Source organism: Syngnathoides biaculeatus, chromosome 6, assembly GCF_019802595.1.
Source record: "Syngnathoides biaculeatus isolate LvHL_M chromosome 6, ASM1980259v1, whole genome shotgun sequence".
In the NCBI taxonomy this organism is placed as follows: domain Eukaryota; kingdom Metazoa; phylum Chordata; class Actinopteri; order Syngnathiformes; family Syngnathidae; genus Syngnathoides; species Syngnathoides biaculeatus.
Window position 1 is genome coordinate 31878616 of NC_084645.1, and position 24956 is coordinate 31903571.

At 43.0% G+C, this 24956-nt stretch overlaps 2 protein-coding genes across 5 annotated transcripts in view; one reads left to right on the top strand and one right to left on the bottom strand.

Annotated features, from left to right (window-relative positions):
• The first annotated feature begins 940 nt into the window (after nucleotides 1-940).
• blm (BLM RecQ like helicase) lies at nucleotides 941-14260 on the top strand. 3 transcript variants are annotated; one of them, XM_061823376.1, is made up of 22 exons: nucleotides 941-1293; nucleotides 1863-1923; nucleotides 2032-2539; nucleotides 2627-2753; nucleotides 2873-2973; nucleotides 3043-3157; nucleotides 3250-3923; nucleotides 5385-5561; nucleotides 5647-5765; nucleotides 5970-6083; nucleotides 7342-7440; nucleotides 7513-7661; nucleotides 7736-7842; nucleotides 9341-9501; nucleotides 9580-9775; nucleotides 9891-10081; nucleotides 11457-11601; nucleotides 11698-11897; nucleotides 11963-12158; nucleotides 13267-13389; nucleotides 13675-13873; nucleotides 13947-14260. In XM_061823376.1, exons 1-22 carry the CDS (start codon nucleotides 1199-1201, stop codon nucleotides 14128-14130), a joined length of 4041 nt encoding a protein of 1346 aa, XP_061679360.1. In that variant the 5' UTR covers nucleotides 941-1198; the 3' UTR covers nucleotides 14131-14260. The 3 variants fall into 3 exon arrangements, with proteins under 3 accessions (XP_061679360.1, XP_061679361.1, XP_061679359.1); XM_061823377.1 differs by having other exon boundaries at nucleotides 2230-2539; XM_061823375.1 differs by having other exon boundaries at nucleotides 1863-2539.
• Nucleotides 14261-18540: 4280 nt separating this feature from the next.
• The window catches only part of LOC133502500 (FERM domain-containing protein 5), a 69022-nt gene continuing 62606 nt past the window's right edge, over nucleotides 18541-24956 (bottom strand). For both annotated transcript variants that reach the window (XM_061823365.1, XM_061823364.1), the window contains exon 14: nucleotides 18541-21912. In XM_061823365.1, the coding sequence (XP_061679349.1) occupies nucleotides 21341-21912 (572 nt within the window). In that variant the 3' untranslated portion in view covers nucleotides 18541-21340. The remainder of the gene's footprint in view (nucleotides 21913-24956) is intronic.

Sequence of the window (24956 nt, forward strand, 5' to 3'; positions counted from 1 at the left end):
TAGCAATACCCAGTGGTATGAAAATTATATTTCAGCCCTCATGTTTCCACACCTTAATAAGGCATTCCCCATTTTCTAAGAAAATTAAATAAATATAAAAAAACATACAGTATATATATCCATATAAAATCAAAGACATTGCTGATTTGAACAAACTACAGTATTATGTTTCTAAGTTACCTCTTGCTAATAAATCCATTTTGTCTCAGGGGCATTTTGTCTCAAGTGTTTTTGTAGATCATCCATACAATTTTAATAATGCATTGTTGCGGCTTCATTGCCGTTATCTCTATAAAAATAATAATAATAAAAACAATCCCACAGAGATTCAGGCAAGCAGTACTCTTCGAAACATTGTCCATTGTTTACAAACTAAAAGTTGGATGAGTGAGTCTGAAGTTATGCATCGTTTTAAATTATTATCTCGTGAAAGAAAATAGCCCATCAATCAAGCATGCTTCCATCTGTCCATCTATCCATTTTCTGTACTGCTTCTCCTCACGCAAGTCGCAGGCATGTTGGCGCTGATCTCAACTTATTTTTTCGTGAGGATTCACTTTGCCTATCACTCATTGCAGGTATGAAAACACTATGGGTGTCTAACTAAATATGGACATTGCGTATAGGTTCATGTTTATTGTTGGTCATGTGGGCTGTACCATTCCCTTGCGTCTCCCATCTATGCCCTCTTGTATGACCTGTCAAGTTCAATGTTGTCCTGCGCTGGCATTTTACATCTTAAAGTGTAATCCGATTACGTTGGGGAACCACATACCCCTTTGTAACGTCTTAGCTGGTTTTAAAATGTGAGCCATCCAACAAAGAAAAAAAGTCAATTGAATTGCAGCCCACCTATCCGTGTGTGTGCGTGGATCCTCCACACAACTGTACAGTTATTAAACTACATATCCCACAATCCTCAGCGGTTCAACATCTCGGCCAATCGGGTAGCCGCTTTGGTTACGCGCCTAGTCTGTCTTCGTTTGCTAGTTGCAGCCGTGGCAAACTAAGCGGACACCATCCGCTTTTATGTCAGCAATGTAATTACTCGCTACCTGCAAGTGTGGTTTTCGTCGCGTCCCTGTTGTCGTTTATCACGTCCGGCGTTGCGACCAAGTGCCGAATAAGCAACTGGCAGAGTTGGCAAGGACCAAGTTGCCAGCTAGCTAGTCCCTAGGTCAGTTGGTGAGCAGCAACAATGTCCAGTCTTCCCCAGAATAATTTGAAGGAGCAGCTGGCGAGACACAGCAACGCCGCCCAAAGTAAACTGTCTCTGGCGAAACCTAAATCGGGGTAAGTGGCAGAGTCTCATAAGGAGAGCGTTCTATACGATTAGCACGAGATAGCTTCGGACGTGGAAACAGTGAAATAACGTGTTTACTTTGTAATTGAGAACGGACGAAGTCCATTTTTTGGGCTCTGCTTGTGCAGACTACAAGTCCATCTTTCCCAACGTTTCTCCTTCAAAAAGGTGGTCTATGCTGATCGAAAAAGTCATTTTATTTCAGTGAGGTATCACAAACATTTGTCTAAACCCACTACCATTTATAAAACATTTCTGAATCCTGTAGTCACTAATACGTTATTTCTGGCATCCTCTGTGGTGTTTTGGGTGTATCTCCCAAATAGCACAAAAATGCATGTTAGACTCACCGAACTTTATGTAGTCCATCAGTGTTGTCGTAAATCTGTTTGTCTAAGTGTGGCCTGCGATTGACTAGCAATCGGTTACTTTGGACCTGGTCTCTCACCCCAAATCAAGTGGGATAGGTTCCAGCTCAACCGTGATCCCTTTTAAATAATGGCCACACGAAAGCCCATTGGCAATACAGTGTACTAATTTCTCTCCTGGTGATTTTCAGGCCATTTTCTTTTAAAAAGAAGTCTTCATCTGGTACAAGCGTGACAGAAACCTCACCTAAGGTAACCATACCGAATGTTTTGGCAAGTAGGAATGTTAATCTCCCAATAAACAGGTTGGTGACTCAACCTGTTCTGACATTTCCAAACACGCCTGAAACCTCTCAAAAGTCCAAAATCGGCAAATACTTCTCTGTAAATTCCAAATGCAAGTCGGACATCAGCCCGGGCTCTGTGACAGATTTTCCGCGGCCATCATTGTTGGCATCTTCTGGCGGTGCATGTCCACCTTCACCCAAATGTGACAAAGCGCTTACGAATGCCAAAGACAGTAGCCCCGTAGACCTGGATGTGTCCCTTGGATTACAGATTGACGACTGGGATGATATGGATGACTTTGAAACACCCACCAAAACGAAGAACGACTCCTTCAGTAGAAATGTAAGTACGACTGACAGCAGGCCAGTCGTACCTGAATGCAAAACAGAATCCGCGGGGGGGCAGAGTTGTTTGAAAACAGATGAAGCTCAAATGAGTCGTGATCTGAGTTCAGTCGGACATGCAGATGATTGTCAACCGGACGATTCTCCAATTAACACAACGAAACGACGCCACCCGGCTTATCTGAAGTCCATTGTTAGTGACAGCGAAGAGGACAATAATGACGTGCCCGTGACAGGTAACACGCAGGATTCTCTTTTGCATCAATGCGTAAAGTAAACCAACCAATGGACAAAAACACAATGGCTTTTTTATCCTGTCATAGATGATAAGAAAGATTGGGTTGACCCAAAGTGGATTCAGTTGGATGCCGACTCCGAGCCTGAAGACGACCTCGACTACATACCGCCGTCTCCCGAGAACTTGAACTACAAATCTCCTGTGGAGTCCATGTGAGCCTTTTTCCCTCCAAGTTCTTGTCCGATTCTACCTACTTTGAACATAAGGTGCACAATCTATTGAGCAGAGCGGGAAAACATGCCAGGATTGATTTGCTATTCTATTTGAACAGATCCAAGCCAAATTATGGTGAAAGCAACGATGAGTTTTTATCAAAAAAACCTGATGTGACCCCTCGTCAAGCTTCTTATGATCACTCGACAGACAAGAGAAGTAAGTGTGCTTTGTTCATTTGTTTTTCCTTATGTAAATCTTCCGTGTGTGTATAATATTCTCTCACAGGTGACCAGCTCTATAGAATCATGGAGTCTATTTGTGCCCTGGTGGATTCCATCCCATCACACGAGCTCATCGCTCTGTCCTGTGGAAATGAGCTTCTGCTGAAGAGGGCTCAAAGGTTGGTGTGGCTCTACTTTATCTATTTATTTATTTATTTAAGATTCAATTAACACATGACTCCACTAATCAGTTTCCCTTTCCCACCTCCAGGAAGAGGATTCTCATTACTGGTGGTGACGCTTTCCTAAAGCCCCAGCAGCCTGACAGCACTGGTATTTGTGATCCCAGCCTCAAAGACAAATCTTCCAATGATACACCCAGCAGCTTTTTACCCACAGTTTCAAAGATGACCCCTCAGATCAGGAGACCCTCAGTCATCTCTTTGGACTGTGACTCCGATCACTCTGACAGCATTATTAAAGAAACCCCGTCACGCTCCGAGAACGGCCGGAAATCAGTTGTGGAAATGGAGAGCAATCCAGAGCAATGTGATTCTCCATCAAGCTCCAGCATCTCAAAAACATCTCACAATCTCTCCAGTCTCAAGAATACCCACATTGATGTGGACTGTGATGATCTGTTCTTCTCGCCCAAGAAGAAAACGGAGAGTATAGTGCAGATTAAATCTACCCCCCTGGCAAACGTCACTGCTACGAAGTCCTTCCAGCCGGATGACTTTTTCATCGACGACTTTGACATAGATGACTTAAACGACTCTGACATTCCCGACTACTTCGACGAACCCCAAAATTCCGCAGTGCCATTAAAGACCCCCATCGCTGGCCCAACGGCTGTGAAGGAAGGTGGTCCGAGCAGGTCCTCGTGGCAGAATAAAGCTACGACACCTGGGCCTGCACCCAAACCAACAAAGATCTGCTCTCCCGGTGAGTCACTCAGACCAGTTTTCAACTTTTTTTGCACCATGGACTGGTTTAAAGTAGGCCTTTTTCCCTCAGACCCTGGCTGTCAAAAAGGGAAAGGAGATTAAGGGGGGGTTAAATACTATATTATTTTTGGTAACGCATCATGTGACCAGTGTACAGTCTAGTGTAGTTTCGTTTGCAAATATTTTGTTCAAAAGAAGTTTTGCGGTGAACGTAATAAATTGAAGGGTTTATGGAAATGATTGGTTCTTTAGATTTGGCAACATTAGCAAGTTGGCTGGGGGTCGGGTGGTGGAGGGGTGAGGACAGAAGCGAGATGTGCAGTCGTAACGTGTCAACTGAGACGCCCAGCTGTTACAGTCAGTTGTCAAAATAAAACTAATTTGCCATGTCAAACGCTGTACATCTGAAATAATAAATTGGTCATTCTTTCTATGCGGCCCAGAAACAAATGCCTCACAGAGCGTTACCGGTTCGGAGACTGGGTATTGGGGACCACTGACTGAGACAACCCTTGATTTAAATATTTGGAACAACAAAAACACACTGTGGGCAAAAACCTGGCCCAATAAGTGAAAAAAAAAAATGTACAGGTGTGTTCAGTCATGCCCGCAGATGTAAAGTTGCAGATTTGTATTTTGTTTGTAATCATGAATGTACCCCTTTGAGAGCGGAGGGGGGCGGTGTCAGGTAAACTAGGAAGTAGAAGTAGGCTGAGCAGCAGCACGTTGTGAGAGACCGTGTTAAAAAAAAAAAAAAAGATGTCTAGCTGTGGTTCACTGTGCTGGATTGCTTTTCATATGTTCCTAGAGTGTGTGCAATTGCGCAGTGGCGCAGCTTAGAGGGAACATTGGTCAAGACTACACGAAATAACCGACGTCTTTCAATATGTATGTATTTCTACTCGTAACAAATTTTACGCGCGTGATTTTTCGTGCTTGACTGTGCAGATTTGCGAGTGCGATGTCGCGCGGGGACATACGCGCCCATCAAATCGCAGTGACTGGTTTTGAATTATTTTCTTGTTGAAATTATGAATGAAGACTAAGGAACCCATTCCAAAGAAGATTTTAATCAGAGTAGTTACCATATTTTAAGATGTAAAGCACGGTCAATTCGTGGTTACCACTTCACTCTAACAGTTCTGAGGTTCTGGGTTCAAATGTCTGCTCTGGCCTTCCTGTGAGGCTTTTTCATGTTCTACCTATGTAAATGTGTGTGTGTTTTTTTCCTCTAGGAATAAATCTTACACCCAAATTCCAAACACATGCACGCTTGAATCATTTCAGGCTTTAAACATGTACACAGGTCTGAAAGTAACCTTGAATGGTGAATTATGCGTGTATGATAATTGACTGAGGAGCAGTCCAAGGCGTACTCTGCCTATATTCAGAGATGTCTTGAAATTTTTTGTCCTCCCAGCAACTGTTGTTATAAATTTAAATCGATTTCCCATTGCAGAACCCACCTTCCGAAACCCAGTACACGAGCGTTTCAGAGGGTTCACCTTCTCCCACTCGCAGGAGATGATGAAGATCTTCCACAAGCGCTTCGGTCTCCATCAGTTCCGGTTTAACCAGCTTGAAGCCATTAATGCCGCCATGCTCGGGGAAGATGAGTTTGTGCTCATGCCCACAGGTTTGCACCTCTCAGGGTTATGACTATGACGATAGATATGGAAGGTCAGGAGAAGATGTCCACGTCTAATGATGTGTTCTTGCAGGTGGTGGTAAAAGTCTGTGCTACCAGCTTCCTGCTTGTCTGTCACCGGGAGTCACTGTGGTCATCTCTCCTCTCAAATCTCTCATTGTGGATCAAGTCCAGAAGCTCACTTCACTAGATGTACGTTGGCCATGTTCTTACTGCATACAATTGCTCACCAAGACACAGCAGGGGGAGAGTTGAGGGTGATGTGGCAGTACAGTTAGGACAGTTGTTGAGTGCAATAGAGCCATAGCCTAAGGATGGTCACGTTTATTGAGCTTGGCTTCTTTCATTATTCACTTGTTTTGTGGGTATTTGGAGTGATCATTGTTGGTGTTTTAGATCCCAGCAACAAGCCTGTCTGGTGATAAAAGTGATGGTGAAGCAGGGAGGATCTACATGCAGCTATCCAGGAAGGAGCCCATCATTAAACTCCTCTACGTCACGCCTGAAAAGGTGAGGATTTTATGAACTGGTCCATCTCACGAAAGTGCAAAAGGCTTACGGATATTTGCGTTTCAGCACCTATTTTGGGGGAAGCATACCCCAGTTTTTTGCTGAAGCACTTATTGCCGAATTACAATACAATTACAAGCTTTTTTGCTTATTTACAGTCGGACGTGGTCTTTGTCCATCGCGAATATCAGGAGTCCACTGTTGAACATCATGGAAAACTCAGTTCAATTTAAAAAGTCATAATTTATATTATCTAGATGCACTAGACAGAAATGTTTTTTTTTTCAAATCATTTTGACAATTATAATTTACAGCTAAAGAAAACAAAATTAAGCATCTCCCCAGGAAATAATTTTCAATATATGTCAATCAATATAAAAATTGCAATGATTTTTTTTCAAACTTCAAAATTAGCTTTTAAAACTTAAAAATTGGCATTAAGTGTCGCGGAACCTCAAGAAAACAGACCTGGATATAATGGGTAGCTGTTCGGACAGAACAAGGTGTCCAAAAGTAGATTGCATTTGTGACATAAAATGTCATTAATAAAGTGTTTTTGTTCTAGAATTGCTTGCTGTTGTTTACTTGTGCCATGGAGTAATGCGGGCAGAGGATGGGACTGACTTATTTTTGGCTCACATATCTACAATAACACGAGAACCAATGCCAGGCGACGTGCTCCCCCGTGCCTATATCGAACGAGGGGCATTAGCGTGGTAGCTATGTAATGACCGTTTAGCAATTGGCTATCATGCAGAGACAAAACAACATGGCTGCGTTGTTAACTCTGAGAAATACAAAATAAGTCTTTGTTGTCTGGAACATGTAAGATTTGGTACAGTAAACTTTTTTTTCAAGCCATTGGCCCTTGGCACTGATTTGGAACTAGGAAGTGCACAAATTCCTCACGACTAATGAAAGCGATTTGTTTAAAACGAGTACTGTATGTCAATAATGCCTCTATAACCAAACAGACCACTGTGGTAAATTGTAATGTAATGTAAAACTCATCATTTTCAAGATTTTTTACATTTGTTTACAATAACCTTGTACTGCTATATCGGATGAGCCGATGCCCGCATTTGTCCGTTCCTTGAGGTTTCACTGTAATTTGTTTAATGAATCTGGGAGATATGAGCTTCACTTTTTGAGTTGGAAATAATGAAAAGAACAATTTCATGATTTATATATATTTTTTTGCACCAATGTTTGTGGAAGCTCTGCTTTGACCAACACGTGTTTCCTGTCTTTCCTCCAGGTCAGTGCGAGTAACAGGCTCATCTCGGCCCTACAGAACCTGTACGAGCGAGGCCTCCTGGCTCGTTTCGTCATAGACGAGGCTCACTGCGTCAGTCACGTGCGTAGCTCTTCTATAACACAGTTCCATTTTTTTCACGACATATCAACTAAGTGACCGTCAACGTTCCAGTGGGGCCACGACTTCCGTCCGGACTACAAGAGGCTGAACGAACTGCGCCAGAAGTTCCCCAACGTGCCCATGATGGCGTTGACCGCCACAGCCACCCCCCGCGTGCAGAAGGATATCTTGCACCAACTCAACATGACACGTCCTCAGATGTACGTGCTTTTATGACTTTGCACTATTGAGATCCGCTTTTGGTGTCTTACTTGTCTTTTCTGCCGTTTTCCAGCTTCACCATGAGCTTCAACCGAGCAAACCTTAGGTACGCCGTTCTGCCCAAGAAACCGAAAAAGGTTGACGAGGACTGTGTCGGTTGGATCAAGAAGCACTACCCACGTAAATAACTGACAACTACAGGAAACGCCCGTTTATTGCGTTTATGTTCAAAACCTACCTGCAATAAGGAAAATTGGCTGACATAGGGAGACCCTATAAAAGCATTTACCCCTCCCGCACACTGTAACACAAACTTTAAACACACCTTTTTATTGACTGGCAACCAGTTCAGGGTGCATCATGCTTCTCGCTCAGTCAGCTGGGATCGGCTCCAACTTGCCGGTGACCCTAGTTAGAATAGGTGGTATATAAAATAGTTGGATGATTAAACACACTTAAACTTGTTTACATTTTAAAGCATTCCTCCGTTTTACTTTTGAAGACGAACCTACAACTTTACTGACTAAACAATACTCGCACACACAGTTGTCTAAATAAGTGGTAGGAAGTGCTTGAAACTGTTAGTCACTCCCAGTTAACTGTAAAACTGACACATAAAATACATAAATTCAAATGCTTAAAGGGGAAGGCCACTCATTGAAAATAACAGTGTATCAGATAGGTTATGTCATTGGTACTGTAACTTTAAACTAAAGATTTTCATCAGATATCATTTAAAACCTCAAATATCAATATATAATAGTCGGTGCCTACGCACGGGACATAAGTGCGTAAACAACGGCCCCCGGAGCTCCGGGCTGGCAGCCGGCCGCGGGCAAGCGAGTAGTCAGACTCCGCGTCTTTCCCGTCCCAAGAATCAGCTGAATATTCAACATTATTGACAGCCACAGGTTCAAATCTCTATGGACGGATTCCTCCGTCTTCCCGATCAACCGATACTTCTATTTCTTCATCAAATGTTTAACTGTGCAACAAGTCCATATGATTTTAATTAATAAAAGCACATGCCTTAATGCTAAAATTTAATGGCCAATTTTGGAGCGAATTAGCATTGATGTTATGATAACTTTGAAGCTTTTAACAACTGCTACTTTTAACATGTAGCAGAAAATTACAACACATGCAAACAGGATAAACAAAAGAGAATTAAATGTAAATTTATATCAACAAAACCACATCATTTTGTTTCACTTATGTCGTAATACCGTTATATTTTGAAACGGCATAAGCGGGCTAACAGAAATTAGCACAGATGTTATGTTAATAAAAAAAAAAAATTAAAAATCAAAAACTTTCAACACACGGAGCAGCAACAGACGAAAAGAGGTGACAACAATACTAAGATGAATATATTCCTCTCTCCGTGGGATCAACAACTGTTACTGGAGCTTTCTCTGCATTTTGTTGGTCTTAATTATGCTGCATCTGTAAACCTCAGTGCTGCTCAGTATGTTGTGTACTGCACTGAAGCCGCGTGACTTTAAATTCATACTTGCCTGTTAACAATAAACCCGATACAAAAATGATTGACTTAGTGTCTGCAGTATAGCCGGGGTGCGAAAAATGAAGCGCAATGTAGGTTGGGTGCACTGTATTTACTGAGGTCGTGCTGCTGCAATCTCATTCTGAGGCCTCACTGATTTTGTCCGTGTTGTAGGTGATTCGGGCATCGTGTACTGTCTGTCTCGAAATGACTGCGACAACATGGCCGAGAGCCTGCAGCGAGCCGGCCTGTTTGCTCTGTCCTATCACGCTGGGCTGAGTGACAGCGACAGAGAATACGTGCAGTCCAAGTGGATCAACCAAGACGGCTGCCAGGTGAGCTCACCTGTCTCTCGCCGATGTAAACGGACTCCATTTCCTCCCAGTGTCGAAAACGTACCCCTCCGCCCCCAGGTCATTTGTGCCACCATTGCTTTCGGCATGGGCATCGACAAGCCTGACGTTCGCTACGTGATCCACGCCAGTCTGCCTAAATCAGTGGAGGGCTACTACCAAGAGTCTGGGAGGGCGGGCAGGGACGGGGAGATCTCACATTGCATCCTCTTCTACAGCTACTGCGATGTGCACCGCATCAAGAGGATCATCAGCAGTATGTGAAATCCACCACATTCCCATTTTATCTGACTCTCACTTTTTCCTCTCCATTTTTTTGTTGTCAACTTTTTGAGTCTGAAACAGCTGTTGCCCCTTGGTTGTCATGACAGTGGACCGAGAAGGTGACAGAGGCACCAAGGCCACTCACTTCAACAACCTACAAAGCATGGTTCAGTTCTGTGAGAACATGATGGACTGCAGAAGGATTCAGCTGCTGGCCTACTTTGGAGAGATGAATTTCAACAGGGGCTTCTGTAAAGACAATCCCGACGTTACCTGCGACAACTGCAGCAGACCAAATGTAAGGCCATCCATTTACCGTAATTCCCATTCAACAGAGCGCACTTGGTTATAAGCCTCACCCAGTACATTTGCAAAGGAAATACCATTTGGTACATACATAGGCCATAGCCGTGTAAAAGCCGCAAGTGCCCACATTGAAACACGAGATATTTACAAAGAAAGATGGTACACAGAGTTTAACGCGAGCGCCACCGCACTAACAGGGCCAGTTAAAAAAAACATACTGCTAAAAATCACTGAGACACGCCAGTAGCACGCTGGCGCAGCGCTAACAGGGCCAGACCGGTAAATGTCACTTCCTCAGCACATATATTTCACCGTTCTCACTCTTAGCTTTTCCGCTCGAGTGCCCCCTTGCGACCGTTAGAAAAAATGCACAAATTAACCGCGTCACCGCCTAAACTGCAGGGGTGAAAGCGTGTGGGGAAAAAAGTTGCGGTTTGTAGGCTTGAAATCACTTTAATATTTGTATTTTTGCGAATGACGAAACGTGAATGAATAAATGTGGTTGGATGTTTGAGAGCTGTCCACCACCAGGTGTGACTTTGGAGTACATGAATGTGTGCATTTTTAAAGCATCTTTGAGTGCCGTGAAATGCGCTCAATGCTGTAACTTCAATGCTTTATCATCATCAACTAGTTATAGTAATCTTAAAATCAAGAGATATATATATATATATATATATATATATATATATATACATTTACCACCTCACGTGGCTCAATTTCTACATACTAGGACTGCGTCGACCACATTGAATCTCCTTTTTTTCATGACACCCCCTGCTGTGAAGCTACAGAGGCAAAAGTTGTCTTTGCGTCTGGTGTCAACGTATAGCAAGTCACTGATTATCACTTCCGTGGTAGTGAATAATGTTATTTATTGTAGCATCACTTTAACTACCACACTGAATGTTTCTTGCTGTCAAAATAGTTGTTCTCGCCTGGCGGAAATTGTGCTAAAACATCAAAAAAATCAAAGGGCTAAACAGTCAGAATGGCTCATAAGAAACGGGAAGTTCCTAAAGATCGTTATTGAAAGTATTTGTCATAGATGAGCAGATGTACATTCGTTCTCGAATTGCTTACCATCATTGGCTCTCTGCCTCATGTACTGCGAGAAAAGTAGCCATATGTTTTTGTTTTTTTTTTAAGCTTGTTTTTGCTCTTTATTAGACTGGCAAAAACTGTAAGTGCTCACTGGTGACGCCGTGAGTGAGGCAAACAAAAAAATGGTAAAAATGATCAAAAAGAAATGGGCAACAAGTTGAGCAGCAGAGCGTCTCATCTTTTAAATGACAATGTGACGTCCCCCTTTCTGAATTGTTTTTCAGGTAGTGTGGCATAACCTCTTGAAGTTTGGTTGTGTGCAGGAATACAAAATGAGGAATGTCACTGAAGAAGTGAAGCGCATCGTGAATTTCGTCCAGCAGAACTGCGAGAAGGTCGGAGCCAAGTTCGGCCGGACCCCGGCGCAGAGCCGGCTGACGCTCAACATGCTGGTGGACATCTTCATCGGTGCGACGTAGTCCGTCGGGCACCTCGCCGACGTGGCCGCCGCGTGCCTTTGTCACACTGAACGCTAGCTCTAACCGACCCGCGCCGCTCTCTCAGGTTCCAAAACTGCCAAGCTCCAGACGGGCATGTTTGGGATGGGAGGCTCTTATTCCAAGCACAACGCCGACCGTCTGTTCAAAAAACTGGTGCTGGACAACATCCTGATGGAGGACCTCTACATCACCAACAACGGCCAAGCTGTGTCGTACATCTCTGCGGGACCAAAAGCGCTCAACCTCCTATCCGGACACATACAGGTTGCATGTCCTGCTTGGAGGAACATGCTGAAAACGCAACAGCTGACGCTTGGGCCGCATTGCAGGTGGACTTCTACGAGACGCAGAGCGCTTCCACTGTGAGGAAGAACAAAGCTGCAGTGTCCAAGAAGATCTCTTTGAGGGACCAGAAGGTTCAGGAGTGTCTCAAGGAGCTGGTGGATCTCTGCAAGCAGCTGGGAAAAGCCTTCGGAATTCACTATTACAACATCTTCAACACTGGCACCTTGAAAAAGTTATCAGGTAAACACAGCTCTGGTAGGAGTTTAGTTGCATATCGTACAAAAAAAAAAATCAATTTAGTTGTAAATGGACAGGAGATGGAATTGATTCATAAGTAGTCACAAGTGAGAACCTTTTGTCAGAATTCAGACCTTAACATTTCAAACTCTTGAGCCCTCCACATTGGTCCAATGTCTTCCTTCTACTTTGTCGAGCCATCCAATGATTTCCCAGAAAGTTGCGTGGCAGATTCACCCGGAAGCTGTGCCCTCCATCCGTCATCAGATTCGTGGGCTTATGGTTGTTAGTGTAGAAATAACAGATAAGCGACTGAAAAAATGGATTAATGTAATAATGTATTAATAATTTCACATACAAGTCGCTCTGGAGAATAAGTCTCATCCCCTGCCAAACTATGAAAAAAAAACTGTGATTTATTGTCTGAAAAATACGGTACTTGTTTTATCAATTCACTACCAAACATAATCTCCATACATCTTAAGCCACGCATACTTTTTGTAGCGCATATCCTGTTCAAGGTCGGATGTGCGCTGGAGTCCATCCTAGCCCACTAAAAAGTTGAAAGTCAGACAACACCCTGAACTGCTCACCACTCAATCTCATGAAGTTTAGAGATATTTGTAGCCATCAGGTTAGTGAGTGAGGGGGGGAAAAATGTGTACTGCTATACCAACAGCGTACACCATACATGTTTTGCCGGAGGCAATCTTAATTGCTTTATGTCATCTCAAGAAGAAGCGCTTTCAATACCAGTTTAATAGTAAAGTGATGAGCAACTGCAGCGCTGCTACTAGTAACTAAATGGGGTTAAAAAAAAACAAATTTTTTTTTGGATTGTTTAATTGTGATCTAGAAGTTTTTTTCAAAAATACTTTTACTGTAATTATGACTTTACTCCTGCATTAGTATAGGTTGATGTGTTTTGACTCGCATTCAGGGTCACATTACATTGCTGCCATTGGAATTTTTGCACAAACTGATCACGCTCTCTATTAACTTTAAAAAAAAAAAAAATATATATATATATATATATATATAAATGTCACACATTCAGCCGTGTGAAGCTTTCAGTCTTTCTCAACTGGTCACGCTCGACTGTCATCCGCAGAGAGGTTGTCCTCCGACCCGGAAGTGCTGCTGCAAATCGACGGCGTGACAGAGGACAAGCTGGAGAAGTACGGGGCTGAGGTGATCCAGGTCCTGCAGAAGTACTCCGAGTGGCAAAATCCTGGTACAAAAAAACCCTACTGAAATTTCCCGAGATAAAACTTTGTGTTCTACTAAACATGCCCACATCTCACACGTAGTAATTTGAGAGGAGCTCATCATTACTTGAGTACAATGAAATCTCCATTTTTCACAGGTGATTATGTTCTCACCCACTATAGATAAAAAGGTGCCGTATAGTAATCATGATAAAAAGTATTAAACATTGTAAATTGTACAATAAAATGTCAAAAGTAATTTTCTCAATAATGGTTACGAAATCGCGCTCTCTTGTGTGCATCGTCCACAGTCGGCCAGCAGCAGGACGAGGGCGGCGAAGAGGGCTGGATCGACACGACGCAAGGCCGCAAGGCGAATGACGACGACGACGACTCCTCCGCCTACTTCCGCAGCCAAAGCGTGCAGGGGCAGAAGAGGAAGAAAACGCTGTTCTTCAAGTACAACAAAAAGAAAAAAGGATACGGAGGCGGAGGCTCCAACTCCAGAGGGTGAGTCGTGTAGCATCTCATCGACCAACGATCAACTTCCTTTCCCTGAACTTGTTTTTCGCTTCTCCACCAGCCGAGGCTCCGGCAACAGTAAGTCGTGGTCGTCAAGAGGAGGAGCGAGAACCGGTCCTCAGTCTGCCGGCCGAGGCTCCGGAGGTGCGACGGGTGACGCGTCGGTGGGAAGGACGCCGGGCTTTTTGGCGGTGCCCACGCCTCAAAAGCGACCTTTCCTCAAGCCGTCTTTCTCCCACATGTAGCGCCGCTATCTCAACACTACGTCGGTTTGTAATTTGTGCTGTTCAAAGTGTACATTCTCGGGATTATATTTTGGAATACTTGCTGTACATTTCAGTGTTTATAAAATCTTTTCAAATGTTCGTGTATAAATGTTTATTAAAGGTCATTGAAAAAAAGCCCGTCACGCCTTCGTTCTTCTTGTAATGTTTTTCCCGAGTCGTCTTGGCTAATTTTAGTTTAAAAGGCCTGTTGACGGTGCTGAGTGGACATTCGCTGTCGTGATATAGTGTAGAATGCTTGAATTTTGATGGTTGCATAACAAAGCAATTGTTTCATGATGCACACTGAAGGAAGGAAGGAAAGCCATTTTCTCACAAAGGAAAAATAATGTAGAATAAACAGAAGTGCAAGAAAATCCCAATTTTTGTACCTCATGCTAATGAAAACACTTTAGTAACCTTTTTGAGCAGCTTTTATAATCTGGATGAGTGTTTAAAATCTAGTTTACAGAAAAATCTGTTGAAATTGAACAAAAATGTAGAAAAAAATCATTTTAATAAGTGCCTTGAAACATTTTAAATGAATAGAAATACTAAATGCTGTAAAGTTTTCTATTTTTAGGAAAAAGGTTATGAAAACAATATGAAAGACAATCCTAGGAGAATATTATTTTTCCAACATAAAAATGTATTGTTTAAGGGAGGAAACTCGTTTTAATTGAAGTGAATTTCACAAATGTAACTTTATGCCTTTTATCCAGGAAAAGACACTTAGATGACATTCTTGAAAAATACTTTAGTTCTAAAAATGAAGTATATCATCCATCCATTTTCTTTGCCGCTTATCCTCACAAGGGTCGCAGGAGTACTGGAGCCTATCCCAGCTGTCAAGGGGCTGGTTGCCAGCCAATCACAGGGCACATGGAGACAAACAGCCGCACTCACAGTCTCACCTTGGGGCAATTTAGAGTGTCCAATTAATGTTGCATGTTTTTGAGATGTGGGAGGCCCAGAGAAAACCCACGCAGGCACGGGGAGAACATGCGAACTCCACAGAGGCGGATGCGGGTTCAAACACTTTACCAGCTGATCCACCGTATATCATTCAGCCAACTGAAATTAAAAATACACCAGTTCTTAAAATTGGTTATTGATATATCAGGATATCCGATTTATTTCATATGTTACAATCATATAACAGCTTTTGTTAATTTATTGCAAATTATTTTGCAGACCCCAAGCTGTGGCTCGTGGACCCATTTGAGAACTCTCTGTAGAACATTATACATATATCCATATTTTGGAGATATACCTGCTCTTGTCTTTTAATGCTATATATTAGTGCATTTATGACCTAAATCCTTCCCATCTACTGTAATTTTGTAACTATAATTTGACATAATATACGTGAGTTGAGGTTTGGGATATAACTGCAATACAAGGGCACACTTGTGTGTACTTTAAGCACCTTACCTTGAAGCACAGGTGTCAAACTCAAGGCCCGGGGACTAAATCCTGCCCACCACATGATTTTATCTGGCCCGCAAAGGCAAATCATGAGTCACGAATGAGTTTCCATTATTATTAAAATTTCACATTGTCATATCAAAGCGATGGCGGCATTGTGTATCAGCTGGTAAAGCGTTGGCCTCACAGTTCTGAAGTCCCGGGTTCAATCCCACACTCAGGCAGGTCTGTGTGGATGTTCTCCCCGTACCTGCATGGGTTTCCTCCGGGCACTCCGGTTTCATCTCACATCTCAAAAACGTGCAACATTAATTGGACACTCTAAATTGCACCCAGGTGTGATTGTGAGTGCGTCTGTTGTCTGTCTCAATGTGCCCTGCGATTGGCTGGCAACCAGTTCAGGGTGTACCTTGCCTACTGTTGACAGATGGGATGGCTCCAGCACCTTTGTGAGGATAAGCGGCTAAGAAAATGGATGGATGGATATCAAAACGATAAAGTTGAGATATTGCAAGTAATTTTGTTACCAGACATCAGCAATAGTTGAAAAATCCATTATTCTTGATTGTCGATTCCAAAACCACTTCATAAATTTCATGCGTATAAATGTGATGAGTAGTCACTGATGGTGTAGTGGTACACACACCTGATTTTGGTGCGGGCAGCGTGGGATCGATTACCGCTCAATGATGTTGTTGATATCTGACTGGCAACCAGTTCAGCGCGTAGTCCGCCTTTCGCCTGAAGCTCGCCGGCATGGACTCCAGCTCTCACGTGTCACTTGTGAGGATGAGCCGTTTGGGTAATGGTTAAATGTGATGACGTTTTCAGTCAGAGCGGCCCTGACGACCACGTGACCCGTGACCAAAATTTTGACAAACCTGCGCCTTTCAACAACTTTTTGGACATCAGGACCATCTCATCCCACCGAAAAAAAAAAAGGCCGGAGTGAATTGACAAGAGCACACGATATGTTTTCAAATCAGTTTATTTCAAGTCAGAATAGTTCTATTTCATGGCACCAGTTTACAAAGGACTAGCGGAGAGAAACAAGATTTCTTAATGACTCGTACAGAAGGTTAAGCTAAGGTACAAACAGTTCCGAACGGGTTGACAGCTGAATTTGGCACATGGACGTTGCAATATATACAACTTGGATGTATATTAGTAACGTGCTTCATCGCGTGAGAAAACAGACGACAGAGGGCACACCACCTTTTTCTTTTTTTTTTGTTGGAATAACGTGCAGCATCTTGAGTAGGAATTTACACAATGACCCTACGGATGAACTTTTACTGACATTTGCTCAAAAAAAAAAAAAAAGTCACAAACTGATGCGTCTCAGACTTAATAAGATTGACATCTTGTGAGTGGGACAGATTTGTACATCACATTGTGCAGTACAAAGTGTTTGTTGAAATGCGTTGAACGCAACAAAAAGCCTGAATATGTCGTCACTCCCGCCAGCGCTTGTTGCGCAAAAAATACTAAACGAAATAAAACAGTACGCAGGTGCAGCTCAATAAATGACAGTAATGTGTCAAAAAAAGTTGTTTGGCAATATCTCGAAAAGTGAAACATGATTTGTTAAAAGTCTATTTATACCTCATTTTAAAATGTAAAATCATTTGTTGGGATGGCAAACTGTAGCTTCTTGTTATCTGTTAGCTATAATTAAAAAAATGTTTAAAAAAATAAATAAAATCGATTATATATTTGACTTGGTGGGCCAGCAGTACATAGTATGTATACAAATTAGACTTTTTTTTTTTCAAGTTGTGAAGTAAATTGGGTATTGTGTTGTAATTTATTGGGATCATATCAAGACATAACCATTTATAAATCTCTCATAGGGAAACATAATACTGTAAACAAGACTTTTTAATGCAAACATAAAAAGGACAATTCCTCTAAGCAGCATGATGAGGATAAATCAATAAAAAAATTTCAAACAAAATCACCCACACAAGGAAATAAAACTGTAATCGTGTCAGGGAACACGTTATCTTTGAAGTCTAATGTAAATAGATTTTTTTTTTAAATGATTATTGCTTCATGAATGGTGCCATTCTTTGTTGTAAAATCCATTTTTATTTCTAGACGCTACATGACGCTGATACAAACAAAGCATGTTGACGTGTCAGGGACAATGTGCTTGCTTGCTTCTTTGCTTTTTTTTTTAAAAATTATTATTTTTTTTTTTTATTTCGTCGGATGGACTACAGCAGCCTGTGAAGGACAAATATTCCTCCTCCTTTGTCAACAACTATATCAACAACATCTTTTCTATCCTTTCCCTTTAGGCAACTCAGACACACATCCTCCAACAACACAGCAACAAAAAAATTATATATTTTAATGTCTCTCTCTCTCTATATGTATATATACATATATATTTTAGACAAAATCCATGAGTCATGACACTTATTGCTCCATTTGTGAACTGCTAGGAGTCTGCACACTAGAGCTTTGAAGATGATAATGTTCAGCAGAACCTCCAAAGTCAAACACCATAAAATTTGTACAGTTAGGAAAATGCCCCCCCACAAATTGAAAAAAAATTAGGACAAATATGCCTCGAAAGTTGCACAGCTGCATCGGCCCATGAGACTTTAGCTCAAGCAGGGGTGGGCAAAATATGGCTCCTGGCCGTCCTTTCCTCGACCCAATTCCACTTTTAAGAGTACCGTCACATTTCTTGCATTACTTGTGAATTTTGGAACGTTGTCATTTAATTTATTGTTCATTTCTGTCAAGTCAGCAGCTGCACTTTCTGTATCATCTACTGTACTGTATACAAGATGGGAGTGACCCTGATGTACCAGGACAGTATTCCAGATCCGAGTTGTCACCTGAACAACTCAAATTAACTCACTTCAAAACAAGCAGCAATTTGGAAGATAGTAAACAATTTTTTATAAAACAGGCAACAAGTTGTTTTTTTTTTTTTTTTTTTTTTTTTTTGGCACACCCAGTTGAAATTTGCTGTCAAACTAAGCATCAAACAAAATGTAGTACACTTTGCATGTTTAGAACAACCCCATAACTTTAACATTAAAGTCCACAAGTTGAATCCTAACGCATACCGTAATTCCCGGCCTACAGAGCGCACCTGGGTATAAGCCTCACCTAGTACATTTGTAAAGGAAATACCATTTGGTACATACATAGGCCGCGGCCGTGTAAAAGCCGCAAGTACCCACATTGAAACCAACATTGAAACACGACATATTTACAAAGACGGTACACAGAGAGTGTAACGCTAGCGCCGCTGCGCTAACACCAGCATCGCCACTCTAATGCTAATGCCGCCACACTAACGCTATCGCTGCCGCTCTAACGCTAGCGCCACCATGCTAACTCAAACGCCACTGCGCTAATGCTAACACTAGTGCCGCCGCACCAATGCTAGTGCTGCCGCGCTAAAGCTAACCCTAGCACCGCAACGCTAACAGGGCCGGACCGGTAAAAGTCACTTCCTCGGCACATATATTCCACCGGTCTCACTCTTAACTTTTCCGCTCATGTGCCCCCTTTCGGCCGTTAGAAAAAAATGCACAAATTAGCTGCATCACCGCATAAACCGTTGGGTTGAAAGCGTGTTCAAAAAGTCACGGTTTATAGGCCGGAAATTACGGTAATGGGAAACACCATGAATGGGTTGGGGTTTAGGCCCAAAATCATTTTTAGATGAAATATTAAGTTCTTTTTCAACATGTATGACAGTAAATTTTGACGTGCTGTATCCCCAAGTTGTCCTCTTGAACACCTGCTTAAATGCAACATAATTTTTTTTTTTTTTTTTTTACACTTGTACGACAGTTGCCAATGTCAAGTTCATGAAACTGGAACAGATTATTATTTTTTCCATTTTCATGAAACCATGAAAAAAAAGTCTCCTGAAATACAAACAAATAATTTTGGATTGTTGTTGACTTTGGAGGCTCCGCTGTTGATGTACTTTCTCTTGTACTAACAGAACTTTTCTTGCACACGATGTACACTGTTGAGTTTGCATTATTTGCTCCACGCGTTCTAAAATCAGTCAACAGTTAAAACTATAAAATGTGTAAAAATGTACAATGCGCATTTTATACTCATATTCATTTGTCACAACGTGAAACATGCATCTAATGCACCTAATTCATAACAAATGGCTATTTTTGTGTTTATTTTACCATCTGCAAAGTTATTATCACGGTTATTTCTTTTTAAAAAGAATTGATGAAAGGTGTTGATGTATTTTTTGGCATCGCAAGTGTAGTTGAATCATACGCAGAAAAGCTGACATTTGTTTCTCTGCCAACGCTCCTATCGTCCCTTGAGCCCCGGTGCTACAAAAAAGTATAATTTCATCTTCAGTAACAAAATAACATTTGAGTCCTGTTAAAATATACATTGGCGCGGTCAATATATTAGGAAACAAATTAATTTTGTACAAAAACAAACAAACAAAAAAATGCACATCATCTTGTCTTGTCCACGCGACATGATGCACAAACCTAGAAGTTGATCTTTAAACCAAAAATAAATCTTCCTCATAAGAAATAATTGAAATTCATTGAATCTCAAGGTCATGAAAAATGAATGAGCAGAACCAACAAACACATTCAACAAGTACTTTCTGAGCATCTGGACTATTAGCTATTCGTTGCTCTTAATTAACTCTACGGGCTCACGTGACTCCGTCCACCGTAGCCATTTACGACATTAAAATTCGATCTGTTATCGCTATTAAAGTGTCCTCTTAAACAATCATCAAAACCAGCGATCATCATCTTTTCACAAAAACGAGCCATTCATCTCCTACACGAGAACTTTCATTTCGCTTCAACCTTCCGTGTCTTCATATTCCACATCATACTTTCTACTATATGTCATCGCCACCTACAGCAATTTCCCTCCTTGATGGTCAAAGACCCGCTAATCGGATCTCACAAAGATGGTCCTGACCAATTGTTATGTGATGCGGGCTGCGGCAAAAGTTAATTTTCTCCCCCGAATTTCTCAGAAAACAACTCGAGACTTACAACTGTAAATCTTGAACGGGTTACGTGTGTGGTGCGCTACGTTTGTCAAGTACCTGCCAGGAACAACGCAAATCCACAAGTAATTGACTCGCCCTGTGCCCAAAAGGTATACAATTACCTATAGATGCCAGAAGGTGGCGGCAAACCACTACTTTTCTATTAGATGGAGCTATGTCTTGTCTAAATATAGCTCCTCCCTCTACCCCAAAACTATACTTTTATATTTTATATTATTCAACCCTCCAAAGAGTGGTATGACTCAGTTTTTTTCTTGCCATGTGAGAAGCAACTCACGTTTTAAAAATTGGCAGATAAAAATTGGTCGGCGTGTACCCCCGCTAACTAACTTCTGCTTTACACGTCCTTTAGTAGTGCTCATTTCCGCTCCTTGTCTGATGCAAATGTACTTTTAAAATAATAAATAACACATAAAGGCAATGCTCGTCTCTCTGAAAGTTTTTTTTTTTTTTTTTACAAAAGGCAACAAAAGCGGGAGAAGATGATTGGTATATATTAAAAAAAATAGGAGGGTGAAAGTGAGGTTGGGCCGGGTTTAAAAAACTCAAAGCGTGACGGGGGGAGAGAGAAGCTGGCCCAGGTTGGGCAGGGTGGTCAAGCTGCACGTCCGCGGGAGGAGGTCGAGCCCCGTGGGGGCCACCCTCCATGGCGTCTCCTCCTCGGCCCCCCACCGAGCGGCCTTCTTTTTTTTTTTTTTTTTAACCAACGAGAGCGCCTCACTTGCTAACGAGCAACCCGCCCACCCAGCGGAGCTTGCAGGCAAACCACCGCCTGAGGGGACAAAAGTATTCGTAATGGAACTGCTCGAATTCGGGGGTCCGGCGGATGTCACGTAAAAACGCCACGTCGAGGTCGGACTCGGTGAGGATGATGAGGAGGACGAGCAGGACAAAGAGGAGGCCGATGGTGACGAGGAGCAAACGCAGGACGCTCAACAGGAACTTATTCACCTGTTCCACCTCGCTGAGGGCCCCTGCGTCGCCCTCTTGCGCTCGTCCAAAGTCCCTCCCGGCCCCTCGCGTGGGGGTCCCCGCCTCCGACTCCTTCTCCTCCTCGATACTGCACGGCGCCCCATTAATTTGGCGCAGGGCGGCCGGCGGCTCGGCGCCGTGCTCGGCCACCGGCGTCGGGAGGACGCTGTCCGAGGGGCTGTACGCCTCGTCCGAAATCACCGCCGTCCCCTCGCTGGCGTCCGTGGCCTGGCTGCGCGAACGCGAGATAAACGCCTCGCCGTGGGACACCGAACGCACCGGGGTGGAGTGGGCGCTGTCACGGAGCGACTCCAGACCTGAAAGAGAGAAAAAGAGAAAAGTGCGTGACGTTGTGGTCGGCCCCACCCGTACAGACTTTACAGTAGCGTTCGTTGACAATGCCAATGAAAACGCTTCATCTCAAAAAATAGAATATTGTGGAAACCCAAATTTGCACTGAACCATGGTCATACAATGGTAAAAATGCCATGTTTTAAAAAATCCTTCAAGTGATTGGTGGGGTTTTCCCCTTTATAACTCATTTATATTGATATTTTTTCCACATCAGTGACCTGACGTCCGAGCCGGAGATTGCGTACGATGCTTGCTTTCACTTAGCAGCAAAAATTTCAGATACAAGTGCTAAATAGTGGCAGCAACTCAACAATCTTTACAACCATAAGGAGTGTGACAAAAAGTGGACATCGGGTGGATAAAACAACCACCTGCTTCCTCTTAGGAAAGGCCGCTACCTTAATGCTGAAACACAATGAGAAATGCCATAGACTGACTAACAGAGAGCATCCATGTTATTAATCCTTAAAAGGGGAATTCCGGTGGTTTACATTAAAAATGTATCCAATAGGTCATGTAATACGTACTCTATCTTGACAATGTGATTTTATATCCTCTGTCATTTAATAGTGTTTTTAGAAGATTTTTATCGACAATTACGAATTTTCAGGGGTGCTCCCGTTTTGGCGAGTCACATGACCTGCATGGGGGATGTGACGTGCTACGTGCCGTTCCGAACGCTTTAGGGTTTAACATCACATTGTCAAGATAGAGTACATATTATACGACCGATTGGATACATTGTTAATGCAAACCACCAGAATTCCTCTTTAGGCAAACGATATCTGAACACAAATGGAGCAGCAACACAATGCAGCCTACAATGCAACAAAACTAGTCAACTGCAACTGCTAACTGGTATTTGTTTCAGGGAAATGCGTAGTTTTTGTGTAATCGAAAGCAATAAATAAACAACAATAACAGAGATACGCATTGCTTCAGCACTTGGGGGAGGAACAGTAAAAGGGTCGTTGTGACCCAAACAACTGTATTCAAACCCAGAACCTCAGAACTTTGAGATTTGCTAAGTAACAGGTCTCTTGCTGCCATAAAAAAAAAAAAAATCTAAATCTGAAAGGATGTCTACATGTTGAAATCTTGCCCATCAACGTTGAATCCCTGCTTTGCTCTGCGTGATGCTGTCCAAAATTTTAGACCCAATAAGCCTTTCCCCCTCATCGGCATCAAACTGACCTCTTTCTGGATTTCAGCTCGACTCTCACAAGTGAGAAACCTGGACAAAAGCCACGGAGGCTCTTCTTGCCAGCGCTTTGGCGGGTTTACCTGATTGGTTGCTGGGTTGAAGGTAGGGCAGCGGCGTCACGCTGCCCGACTCCGGCTGCCCGTCCAGCGCCGGGTACAGGGGCAGGACTCCCAAGGCCTTGCCCAGCATGCGAGGCCCCAAGCTAAGCACGCGAACCTTGACGTCGCGGTAGCAGTGGTTGACCATGCGCAGGTGGACGTTCACCCGGGTGGTGATGCGGATCAGACACTTGACCATGGCTGTGGTACGCGGGTGACCCGTTCCCAAAGGTCCTGTTAATCCCCAAAGTTCCCCGTCCTGGAGTCCGGGCCGCAGCGTCGCCGTTAAGTCAGCGGGCTTCACTGTGTGAAGCCATGCGATCGGCCTGGCTTGGCTCCACCCAGGCCAGTGACAAACATGGAGTAGCCGGGCCCAGGCTATTTTCAGTTGAGGTATTAATACCACTCGCTACAACCCGTGCAGTCCGCTCTCCTGACACTTCAAATGTCCTGGAGAGGCTCAGTGCTATTTCCGCTTTAGTTTGCAGTTTGCGTCTGTCTGTTTTCAATAGCGCTTGTCCTGTTTGTGTTTGAAGAGATGTCATGGGGGTAGAGGGGGGGGGGGGACCGGGGGACCCAGTGAGAAAACACCCTCAATTGATTGGCAGTCAGTCACAGTGCATACAAAATAGAAGACACGCAGACGCACACACGTTCTCATGGGACTCGAGTGAGCCGCAGTTGTGCTAATCATGTATCATAACGTACAAAATATAACATTTAAATAGGTTTTATAAAGTGTAATTAAAGGATGTTCTTCATTTTGTAGGTTTTTTTTTTTTTGTTTGTCACGTTAACTAAAGGGCTGAAAGTTAGTCACCAAAACCAGTTTTACCCGAAATTTGTCTGCACATGGCCCTGTGATGAAGCCAATCATAAACTGGTTTTCTATGCGGGGCGGGGTGCCCCCAGCACTGGTCGCCAGTGTCATGTATACACAACAATTGACACGCACGTTCAACCGTTTGGACAAGTTCGAGAAACCGCTAAGGCTATATTCTGATTCATTTCTTTTTATTTGTGATAACTTTTGTTCCAAACTGCCACTAAATAAAGAGAATTTAATTGGGTTTATCTGAGGTTCTTTAGAAGGGTTGACCTGCTCCTGGCCCATTTCAATGACAACCGTCAGTACCGACAGCTGCTCTGGGCCCAGGCGTCCGCAGGTGGTCCGAATACAGCAGCGGTGAGCTGGCAGGTTGACTGATGCCCACGCCTGCAACCTGCGCTGCCAGCTCCCATGCGGCAAACTGGGCCAGATGGCTCGAGTTTCGGCATGTGAAGGAGGGCGACTGACACCTCCCTGATTTTTTACAACTTTAATCTCTGTGATTGACAGCCACAAATCCCGGTGTAATTATTAACTTCTGATTTTTAAAAGCCACCTAAAACTTGCAACTAAGTACAGTAATTCCCAGCCTACAGAGCGTACCTGGTTACAAGCCTCACCAAGTAGATTTGTAAAGGAAATACCATCTGGTACATACAAACGCCGCAGGTGTGTAAAAGTCGCACGTGCCCACATTGAAACCCACATTAAAACAAGAGATATTTACAAAGAAAGACGGTACACAGAAAGAGTGTAACGCTAGCGCTAACACCAGAGCTAACGCTAGCGCTAGTGATAACTAAAGTGCGGTGCTAATGCTAGCCCTAACGCTAATAGGGCTGGTTAAAATAAAACTTACCGGGAAATATTACTGAG

Bases quoted from the DNA above. Each gene is read 5' to 3' on its own strand.
- blm (XM_061823375.1), top strand. From the start codon at position 1,199: ATGTCCAGTCTTCCCCAGAATAATTTGAAGGAGCAGCTGGCGAGACAC. The intron at 10,082-11,456 runs GTAAGGCCATCC...GGTTGTGTGCAG, and splicing joins ACAACTGCAGCAGACCAAAT to GAATACAAAATGAGGAATGT. The intron at 12,159-13,266 runs GTAAACACAGCT...TGTCATCCGCAG, and splicing joins CACCTTGAAAAAGTTATCAG to AGAGGTTGTCCTCCGACCCG.